The sequence below is a fragment of the Erpetoichthys calabaricus genome, chromosome 8 (assembly GCF_900747795.2).
Source record: "Erpetoichthys calabaricus chromosome 8, fErpCal1.3, whole genome shotgun sequence".
NCBI lineage: Eukaryota > Metazoa > Chordata > Cladistia > Polypteriformes > Polypteridae > Erpetoichthys > Erpetoichthys calabaricus.
Genome location: NC_041401.2, coordinates 128,492,275 through 128,504,307, shown reverse-complemented (window position 1 = coordinate 128,504,307; position 12,033 = coordinate 128,492,275). Strand labels below are relative to the sequence as shown.

Genomic DNA, 12,033 nt, shown 5'->3' with positions numbered 1-12,033 from the left:
GGACATGGTCGCTATTATTGTCGAAATGACCAGGGGCCTCATGTATAACGCCGTGCGTAGAACTCACACTATAACATGGCGTAAGCAAAAAAGCGGGAATGTGCGTATGCACAGAAAAATCCAGATGCAGGAATCTGTACGTACGCAAACTTTCACGTTCTTCCACTACATAAATCCCGATCAGCGTGAAAAGTAACGTACGTGCACGCGCCTTCTGTCCCGCCCCAACTCCTCTCATAATTACGCCTCTTTGAATATGCAAATCAATATAAATAGCCTTCTGTGAAAAGACAATGGGAAAAGCACAGGGGGAAATATAAGAATTTCAGCAAATACCAAGTGGAGGCAAAGCAAAACGTACTATTTGTTGGTTTAAACAGTGGTATAATCAACAAAAGGAAGTTGATCGAGTGACAGAGTGTCGGTGAAACTCGAAGGCTCAAGTTCACAAAGTCGCACAGTGCCCGAAATAAAAAAGAAATCACATATCAAAGTCGCTGTGAAAAGGTGAGTCGTAGCCCACCGTCTGAGTGTCATATGAAAGCTTATTAGGGTACAGACAAAAAAAATAGGCACATAGTGGGAAAAAAGCACGAAATGTCAACTTTAATCTCGAAATTTCCACTTTAATCACGTAGTTTATTTTGCCATTAAAGTAGAACATCATAAACTTCATCTTAAAATCGTTTAATTAACTAGTTTCTCAAATCCCATTGTAACTAAAGTGGCACATTAAATGGTTTGTTCTGTAGTTGATCTTCTATGTGCTCTACATGTGTGAATCACTACCTGCTTCTTAAACGGGCTTTCTCTTTCCCCGACAGGACACATAATCCATTACATTCGTGATATTACAGCTCTCTGAATAATTAAAAAACTGAGATGTATACGTGATATTTTGTTCATGATGATAGGAATGAAAGCATGTTATTAAACATGGGAACACGGTGGCGCAGTGCTTGTTCATGACTCACGCAAGAGGCTTGCGGCGCCATGCGCGACCTTCGATGAAATAATTTATTGCAGCAGTACTGTCTCTTTCAAACGTACTAACCTCCAATTCCTGTCCTTACTTTTCTTTCTCCAAAAACCCAATTGCCACACAATCAGCTATATAGACGTGAAGCCATCTGTAAGCTTAAAATGCAGATTCTTCAAAACTTTTAAGGAACATTGAAACATCTTCGTAGTACAAGTTTAATTATTATATCCGTCAATCCTTCCTGTGTCGCGTCAGCACCAGCAAGAATACAACGCAATGCAGGAACAATCCCTGAACTAGCTAGCGCTACGGCACCGTGTCCTCACATGTTTAATTATTAACAATACAGACTATTTAAATGAAGTTAAAGTTTTATCTGTATAATATAATCAACATATTTTGCTGCATTTCATCTTAAAAATGAATACCGTCATCATATGTATAAATACGCGCTTTATAAAGTGGCGCAGGTTGTGCAATATTATAACTGTAGTGCAAGTTTACAGTGAGGTAATTGTACTTATAAGTAAACAGTTCTACAAGGAGCACTTGATGGACTGATTGAGTGCGTTTAGAGTTCTTGGGATGAAACCTTTTCTAAACTGCGAAGTCCGTACTGGGAAGTCTCTAAAGCGTTTTGCCGTGGCTCAGGCAGCGTCTGCTTCATGCTGTGTACCGATAATTCTCTTTTCGATCAGCTGCTGCTGTGATTCCCCACTCAGATACAGTGATATAAATACTCCGAGTGGTGCAGTGAGAGTAGTATGGAAAAAGATGATCTGCTGTGGCAGCCCTTAACGGGAGCAGCTGAAAGAAGAAGAAGATGCAGTGAGAGTTACAACGCTAAAGCAGTTACGGTATTCGGAATACTATGGCTATTCCCTGGACCATTATATTGCTGCAGGTTAATTACAATCAGATGCATTACACTAATAAACAATATGCAGTTAGTTTCAGTGTATTTATAAAGCCACGTCAGGAATGTGGAGCTAAGAAAGAAAGGGTGATCACACAGGAACAGTAGCACTGCTTTGACGCTGGGTGCTGCCAGTTTGCAAAACCGAGCGGAGAAATTGCATATGCCAAGGTATGAGTTACCGTGGAAATATGCGTGGCTTTACGCCAAGTTTAGGTTTTATACATTGCGATTTGAGCGTGGAAAGGTTCGTACACAACATTTCTGTGCGTACGCACGGTTTATACATGAGGCCCCTGGTGTTAAAAGCAGTGGCAAATACTGTTTCCTTGGCCGTTCTCGCCAGCAAGTATCTTCACCCCGCAGGAACATCACCTTTGTGTGGGCATGTGAACAGCTCCATTTACAGCCCAAACCACAGACAGGCCTACTTCACTCTGCGCAAAACTGGCAGCTAATGGATAAACAACTTACAGTAAATTCCCAGTGCACATCGCAATAACACCACAAAGACCAGACATTTTTGTACTGTCAGAAGCCACAAAACAACTAGTAATAATAAAAGTCACTTTAACCTGGGAGGATCACATGGATGGGTTATAGAGAGGAAGTATGCAAAGTACAAGGACCTTCTAGAGCAGTGCCAGAGACAAGGATGGAAAAATCGCTGCGTACCAGTGGAAGTGGGTTGTAGGGGCTTTGCCAGAGCTTTCACTCTGCAAGGCATGACAGGTGTCCAGAAAAGGGGAGCAATCAGAGCTATAAAATAAACTGCATAAACAGCCTCAAGATTTAGCAATCCATGGACCACTGCTACTGGGACACAAACCGGGGATTGATCATCCCTGGATGGGTCACCTGATTGATGGTGTCTAATATTACAAAACCTGAAACACCCAATGAACCAGGGATACATCACTAATGATGCTTTCCAGTGCATCCGTAGGATATATTTTGACACACATGGTATCTCTGTGTCATTTATTATGAAATTAATACTCTCTCCACCTAGTGTCATATTACTAACAATGTCATCAGTTAAAGCATAATTAATATTCACTTACTGTGTTACCTGCTGGATATTAAGTGCAGATACACTTACCATCTATACCAAGCACACCTTGCTTTCGATTTTCTGGGCAGGGCTCAAATTTTTCTACAATTTCCAGGCAATGTTCTTTCGTCACATTCAACATCTGTTGGTGGAAAGGAAATTAACAGATTAAATGGCCAATGGCAAATAATAAAAGAACACAGTAGTGTGAGGAGATACGAAACAACAAGGACAAATACAGGAGAAGGGCTAGATGCCCTAGCAGCTGCCTTCTAGTCTGCATCTACTTGCAGACTCTAATTTTCTATCTTCCAATAATGATTTTGAAATAGGTTAGTGGACAATCAAATTATAATGCTAGTAGCCATATCGTACCAAATTATTAATACTGTGAAAAAGAATTAACCTGATATTTGTCTTTCAGAAGAACAGTGTGGTTTTGATGTGCAGTTAAGTTTATAAAATCAAGCTAAGAAATAACAACTTGCAAGTAAAGGCCTAGGTAGTTAATTTTTAAAATCTTTTACCTGATTTAAAATCTTCTGTATGAACAGAAGTTGAAATTTTGTTTTTTTCTAATTTAAGATGGTTTTACTGTTGGATAAAAATAAAATTATCTGATGTGTCTTATGAGGTAGTACAAACAAATATTTTGCACTTGTGGAAGTGAAAATCTAAATTAACTAAAACAGAAATACTTACAAATGAGTGACTTTTCAATTTCCATTTCCTAAATGGTACTAAGAACTTGCTCAGAGTAGTGACTATAACACTGTTACATTTTATACTGACCATGAATGAATGAATGAATGAATGAATGCAAAAACGGTGGTGGGTTGAGGGGCTCTCATCTCTTAAGACAGGAGTGTCGAGTTCAGGTCCATGGGCTAGATCACTATCTGACCAATTCTGAATGTGGTCTGTGTGATCCATCACCAGCATGTTTACATCCATTGTTTTAATGTGTCAAGTGCCACTTGATTATGACACACAGTAATCAATTATAAATAGGTAATTTGTATTTGCCTGGACTGCTGGTCTGTAAGCAGTCATTTTGAACCCGTTGGTGCTGGTAGCTTTCCTAACCAGCTGCAATGTTAAAGAAAAAAAAAACAAGGCAGAATATAGGATTGTGATGAGCAGAGGGTTACTTCTGTGTCTTGTTTGTAAAGATAATGTGGAAGTAGTAGTTAATTGACACAGTATATTCTGGCCCAAGTGTTAATGCCTGGCACTCAATAAAATTGAGTTTAACACCCCTGTCTTAACAGAGGGCAACTATTCAAAAACAGTAAGGTAAATGTTTTGACTAATCATTTTTAAACTATCGATACTGGCTTCTATGATTCAAACTGCTTTACTTTTGGCCATATCTACAGCCCACAGATTTCCCCAGAGCTGCTACAGGAGATTGAATTATGTTAGTGCAGTAGTTTGTATATTTTCCACAAGGGTTGTGTCCATGTACTCCACCTTCTTCCTGCACGTTATATTGATTGGCAACACCCATTTGGGTCCCTAGAAATATGTATCAGTGCTCTCAATTTACAGTCAATGCATAGCTAACTCCTGCCTAATGAACAATTATATTTGGAAAGACTAGTTACACACAACCCAGAACTGTATTATGAAGATTCATAAAACAACTGGATTAATAATTATAATTTCACAATACAACAGATGACACAGGGATGCCACAGTTAGCTCTCCTTCCTCACAGTAGCCACTGTATCTGGAGTTTGAATGCATACTCCTTGTTTGTGATAGTTCTCCCTGCATAGTACTCTATCCTCCCAAAACCCAGAAGTTTATCTTCAATGGCAAATGTTAATTGGGTCGCTGAATGTGTGAATGACTGCAGAGTTGATGGAACGATGCCATGTCCAAGGCTGGTTCTTTCCTTGTGTACAATATTTCAAGGACAACTTGCAGGAGTGAAAGGACAGAAGACAGAGAAAGAAAAAAAACATCTGAATCTGAATAAATCAAGTCAACAAAAAGTGCAACCCAAACAGTGAAGTGGTGTATCACAAAAGAAAGCTGTGATGCAACAGGTAATGGTGTACTAGAGGAGTCCACACAGTGTGTGTCAGCAAGTATATGGACAGTGTCAGAAGTAAACAGAAGTCCAATTGTTTAGAAAATAAATGTAACTAAAATTTCAGGCAGTCAGACTGAGAATGTGCTTTAAAGTCATTTCTGTGTTGGATTAGTCAAAAAGACCTACATCCTTCTCAGCCTAGAATTGTATTTGGATAAAAAAAGACAGCTAATCTCCACAAAAAGGCATTCAGAACTGTGTTTATTTATACCTAATTTTACGTAAATATTTAAAATGTGTATTATATATAGTGGTATATTAAACTTTGTTTAAGTATTGATTAAAACTAAACTGTATATATGTTTGTTTAGTTGTCGAAGTAAAGACAAAGTTTGGTTTTGCACCTAATGTAGAGTGACATTTTAAAATATTTTTTAGGTTAATCGTAAAATAAGGGCATTAAGTACTGGATGTATTTGTAGGAAAAACGGTTAAGATTTTATTTTAGTAGGGAAAAGCTGCATTCTGCTTGCCATACTTCTACTAATGAAAGGCTCTGGCAAAAAAATATAGATTCATTTAATAGTATTTACTGGAAGATGAAGGAGTGGGCACCAGTGCATTTGAGTTATTGTGGTATAAACACCAGCAAGAGAATTAAAAATCTAGTGCCGGGCTCTTCTGAGGTATAGAATGTACGTTTAAAGGAAATGAAGACTGAGTGTTGCATAACATATTTAATTGAATTCTGTTCGAAATGTTTAAAAAATATGAATAACCAATTACCTTAAAATAATAAAGGTAAAAACAGAAATAACTAAAATGTAAATAAAAGTAATTAAACTATACAGAGTAATTTAAAAATTGCTAAAATTATTTCCTAATTATTATTATAAAATGATAGGGTCTTCATGTCATTATTTTTTATATTAGAGAAGAGGTAAACAAAATTCCTAGGCAGCTAAATCCTGGAGAAAATAGTTGTCTGGGTACTTAAGGTCTATAGCATTTCTTCAAAATTGTTAACCTAGATCAAATATCTTCCCAGCACCTCATGGACATTTTCCAATTACATTAACTAAGTCACTAACTGTTCTCAGACCATCACATTTTAATCATGCTCAATACTAGAAACTACCTGGTATTGAATTTTTCATATTTAGTTGATTCCTTCTATTTAAACTCATAGAGAGAGAAAGAATGTCCATGCCATTATTGCTAAATTGGGCCCTCTGTGCTTGATTCAGAACCTTAATTATTTTAAATATTAGCAAATATATTTTGAGAATTATGTCAAGATAGGTAACTTTTTGTTTAAAGGCTGTGTGTTCTGCAAGCACATAATATGTTCTAGAATTCTAATTGTGTACTTTATATGATGATATATATTCTCCTTTCTACCTTTGCTTGATGATTTAATAAATTTACCTCTGCATATCTAAGGACCCATTAAATCTATACTATAGTTTTTACCCATGTGGTCATATGTAGGCACAGCTATGGCATTCGCAAATTAAAGTAAATTGAGCCTCTACTGTTACTGAAGATTGCTTAATTATGTTTGTAAAGCTGTAATTTAGAACAAAACAAATCATGATGACTCACAATGAAAGTGAAACACTATGAATTTCTCTGTTCCTACTTTGCTCTTTATTATTTTTTTTAAACTTTTTTCTAAGCACGACTGTACAACACTGCTGAACGTTATAAATAATGTCTCAGTAAACCTCAACATCCCAAGCTTACCTGAAGAAATTGTTTGCAACACTGCAAATGGACTAAACAATAACAGCCATCAGCAGGCCCAGTGAAAGAGGGGAAGGCATCCTGACCAGGCAGCAGACTAGCCTCCAGTCCACAGAGAACAAGACAAGACAAAGGGAGGAGTGTATGTTTTTTTTTTTAGCTCCTGGTGAATTAATGTGGAAGTGGTTTCCTAGTCCTGTTTGCCAGTATTGTAATACCTGGAGATCAAGTGCCAGCCATTTACCTGCTGAGAGAGTTCTCCTCAGTGTTGCACATGGTTGTTTACGTTCCACCAGAAGCTAAAGCTATGGCTGCCCTGGACAAACTGTACACTGCCATTTGTAAACAAGAGAGTCCTCACCCAAGAGTGATCTCCATCATTACTTTGAGACTTTAATCACTGCAACCTCAAAAAAGTTCTGTCCAAGTTCTGGCAGAAAATCACCTGCTCCACCTGAGGCAATCAGGCACCCTAAGGCCAGGTTTATACTTCATGCAACATGACGCATGCTCCAGTGGACGCTCCTGCTATGCATGCATTGTACTGTTTATACTTGTGCGCGTACTTTACGTAAATCTGGAGGAATCCACTTGGTGGCAGTGCGAGATATTATTACGGTGAGAACAGGTTCGGCTTCACTGTGTTGTGAATTGCCTGGAACACCCATTACACCTGATTACACCTTACCGCAATATCTCTGAAAAGGATGTTTAATGATTAAATCCATCTATCCAAGGATGTGCCCATTCCAGCTAGCATTGGGCACGAAGCAGAAATAATCCCTAAACGGGGCATCAGCTCATCGCAAGGTGAATACCAGCACACGCACACACACACACTAGTGTCATTTTAGCGTCACCAAATCTGTATATCTTTGGAAGGAAACCAGAGCAGACTATGGAAACCCAACAGGAAAACCAGCGATGTGACTCCCTGCGAGACAGCAGCGCTACCACGCCGACACTGTGTCACCTCCATGTGTGTAATTATTAACAGCATTCATTATTTAAATGAAATTAATGATTTATCTGTAAAACGTAATATACATACTTTAATGCATTTAATCATGAAAGCGATATCAAGTATAAATCTAAGGATTCTAAATGTGCAGAGAGTTGGAATGTCATATGTTTAATGTGTTCTATGTGGTGATCTATTGCTGTTTGCCGCTGCTGTCAGGTCAGGAGGAAGCCCCAGAAAAAAAAAGACGACACAGAAGATGGTATGTGAGAGTTTTAAAATGCATCGTGTCATTACGATCGGAAATATGCAATGTTTGAATATAAAAGCACTACGAATGCATCTGTATGTCTGCATTTTGCTTCACCTCATCGAACCATTCATCAAACATCAAAGCGCGCACACCGATCTCGTAGGATCCGCAAAGCGGCTTTCTGTCACATGCAGATAGTAAACAGAGACTCCGACGTCACATTCCGTCTTTTATTACACTGCGCCCCCTGACTTTTTGCTGGTACTGCAACTCGCGCACGCGTCATGTTAATTTCTGAGGACCTGCTCAGAGGACGCATCAAATGAATGCTGGGCACGCATGGCAGCCATGATGCGTGCACGTACATGTTCTGAGCGTGAAGTATAAATGAGCCCTAACACTGCTACACCACAATTAAGGTTGCCTGCAAATCCATCCTGTGTCATCCATGGCAAGTGTGATTATTCATTGGTGCTTCTACTGTCTGTTTACAAACTGGTACTTAAGCAAGCTAAGCCAGCCATGAGTGAAATAAAGTGCTGGACTCTGCAACACAAATAAATACTGCAGGACCGTTTGGATTTGAACAACTGGTCTACCTTTAAGGATTACTCTGTAAAACTTGCTGAATATGCCAACTTGGTGCCAGATTATGTCAGGTTCTGTATGGGCTAGTGCATGCTTACCTGAAATGTCTGTTCCTACCCCAGCCAGAAACCCTGGGTGAACAGCGTTGTTAACCTGGGACAGAGGAAGTGGACTAAAGTTTTAAAATATAATGACCTGTAGCGCTACAAGATATGCAGGTACGAGGTATGGAGGGCGATTAAAATGCAGTACGGGTAAAAGTTAGAAAATGATTTAGGCATCAGCGATCTGTGTTGATAATGGAAAAGTCTGTAGGCAATCATGGAATACAAAACCTTGACAGCTGTGCTCATGTTTGTTTGATTTCAGCCTCATGCCTCAGGCATGGTGAATGTTGTTACAGTTCCAGAGATACCAGCGGACGAAGCCATTCTACAGGTGTCAGAGGCCAATTTGAGTAAAATCTGTAAAAAAAAAATTAAATCCTGAAAAACTACTAACTCAGATGGCATCTCTTCCCCTGTTCCTAAAGGCATGCGCCACCCAGCTGTCACGTTCCACATCTTTAACTTGTCACTTGTTTGTAGATATAGTTTTCTTAAAACACAGTGGGACCTTGCACAATTTACCTGTGTCAAAGAAATCCGTTTACTAACTGAACGACTATCAGCAAATTGTGTTAACCTCTATGGTGACGAAGTGTCTGGAAGAAACTGGACTTGATTTACATTTGATGTTCAGAGACAGCACTGTATCATAGCAATTAGTTTCATGTGAATTAATTGAATTGTCTCAGGCCTAGTAAGAATGTACTATATATGGGAGGATGCCAGAGGGCACTAATGGGTGGCAAAAATGTATCTTAGCCTCAGGCAGTATCATTTAAATTTGCTAGCCTTTACTACAGGACATCAACATTGTTGTTTTCAGCTGTTCATGTGTAGCTTTGTCTTTATACTTTCCCCAAGGTGCATGTTTCTTGCAGACTTCATCAGGTTTTCCTCTAGGATTTCTCTGTATTTTACCTTCTATATTCACAAGCCTTCCACAACAGCCTGCTAAAGAGAAGCATCCCCACAGCATGATGCTGCCACCACAGTGCTTCACAATTTGTATGGTGTGTTTTTGATAATGTGCAGTGTATGGCTCATGCCAAACAAGGTGTCTAGGTTAATGAACAAAAAGCACAGTTTTGGTGTCATCAGACCATAGAATCTTTGTCCAGCTGACTCCAGAATCTGGCAAACCCTAGCTGAAATGTCATGTTTGTTTGATTTTTTGTTTTTAAACAGTGGCTACCTCTTTGCCACTATTCCTTAAAGCTGCCACTGGTGAAGCACCTGAAAAACAGTTGTTTTATGGCTAGTCTCTCCAATGTAAACCAATGTGGCTTGTAACTGCCTCAGAGTTATCGTAGGTCTTTTGGTTATTTCCCTCACTCGTCTTCTTCTTTCACTGACATCAGGAAACCATCTACTCTTTTCAAAAGATACCCAGGCATATTTTATGTTTTTGTAGATGGCATTTCCTAAGGATTGATTTAACTATATTCCCATTCAGTGACCTGGATAATGTCTTGCATTCACCCTCTGACGACTTCTTTTCAATCACCATTTTATGGAGCTGCTTGGAGTATTCTTTTTTTCTTCATTGTGTAGGTTAGGCCATGATACTGACTCACCACAAGTTGGTTAATTTACAGGTATACTACAATCAATTGAAACCCCTTAACTACAGACAGGTGATCTCAATTTAAATAATAATGTGTCTTCTAAAACCAATTAGCTGCACCACTGAGGATATAGGTCTGTTATATTAATACTTATGCAATCAATTATTTTGCGTTTTATATTTGTAAATAATTTAAACCACTTTGTAGACCTCAGTTTTCACTTGACATTAAAGTGTCTTTTTCTCCTGAAGAGAAAATTAAATTCACTGTGATTCAATGTTGTGTAAAAATAAAATATGAAAATTTACAAGAGGTGAATACATTTTATAGGCTTTACATAATGACAGAGATATCTCTACAGGCACCTAAGAGCAAAAAAAAAATAAACATCAGCATCTTAAAATGCTAAACCATCACAAAGTTGTAATTAGAAGTGTAAAATCTGCATTATAAACATGATGGGGGGATAATTATAACTTGCATATGGTAAACCATTATCTATCCCGTCTCTCTAGCAAAAATATGCTGACATGCACACATCTACGTGGTAGTGTTACAAATTGTAATATATTTGAGTCAAGAGCATGCTACTGTACAGTGAAGAGACTACCCATCAAAAATTCCTCCATGTCAGAATTGTACTCTATTTTCTCTATTACTGAAAAAACTCCATAGTGGATGAGTATTCATCTTCAAACATGTAACTTCCTGTTCATAGCTTGGAATTATCAATGATGTCTTGCACACACTTACTGTCCATAATTTGTTACAGTTTACTATATGGTTAATTCAAAAATTAACACCCATTAATCTATCTCAGAAATGTACTCAACAAAATCTCAAAGCACCAATTAATCTGAGCCACATGAGTTGGATGCTGGGGAAATGAATAAATTAATTAGATACATCTATATTGCACTTTTCTAACCTATTCAATGTGCTTTACATAGACAGTGGGGAACTACATTTACATCATCAGTGTGTACACACACCACACATTAGCCATTAGGTTGTGAAATGGGTTACAGAGATAGCCAATTAGCGATAGAGGATGAAAAGAAACCAGAATGGACAAGGCCGTGGTAGGCAGTTCAGCCAGGACATCAGGGAACAGTCTACTCTTTTCAAAAGATTCCCAGGCTTATTTTATTACCACAGAGAATTAGAACCTCAGTTTTATGCCTTATCTGAAGGATGGCGCCAATTTTTATAGCACAATGTCCTCGTTACTGCACTGGGGCATTGAGATCTGCACATAGACCACAGAGTTAAGTGCCTCATGATGGCTTCACCAATGTCGCTTCCAGCAGACAACCCAAGTTTTTCCTAGGTAGTCTCCCAATGACATACTTGCCAAGCCCAAACATGCTTGGCTTCAGGTGGATTAGCTACTATGAAATACAGGAGGTATGGCTGCTGGCTATGAAAACCTAAAGCACTCTTAGAAAAACCCATGCTGACATGTTAAAACATGAAAACGCCACATAGTGACCAAACCCAAGTCAGTGGTTTTATGAAGAAGCAGTACTAAAAACTAGGCTATCATGGGCCATCATCATCAACATTAAACATTTAACGTTTAGTTTAAATACAAACCAAATGTTTAAAAGAAAAGAATGCTTCTGGAGTAAAGTGTTCTTTTATTAAATACCAGTAACGGGACACTGCACGGTAACAGTCCTTATGCAGTTATTGTGAATACAGTGAGTACACTTGACTTAAGCATTCATAGTTTTCATCCTCTTTCTCTCTACGTTTAGCATTCGTTTGCTCAGAGGTTGATGTGCTTGCTGCTTCCAAAGCAGCTCTTCTTTTCCCCA

At 38.5% G+C, this 12,033-nt stretch overlaps 1 protein-coding gene across 2 annotated transcripts in view; it reads right to left on the bottom strand.

The window, feature by feature from the left end:
• The window catches only part of plch2a (phospholipase C, eta 2a), a 215,978-nt gene that overhangs the window by 102,187 nt on the left and 101,758 nt on the right, over window positions 1-12,033 (bottom strand). For both annotated transcript variants that reach the window (XM_051931361.1, XM_028807472.2), the window contains one exon: window positions 3,001-3,094. In XM_051931361.1, coding sequence (XP_051787321.1) covers window positions 3,001-3,094 — 94 coding nt within the window. The remainder of the gene's footprint in view (window positions 1-3,000; window positions 3,095-12,033) is intronic.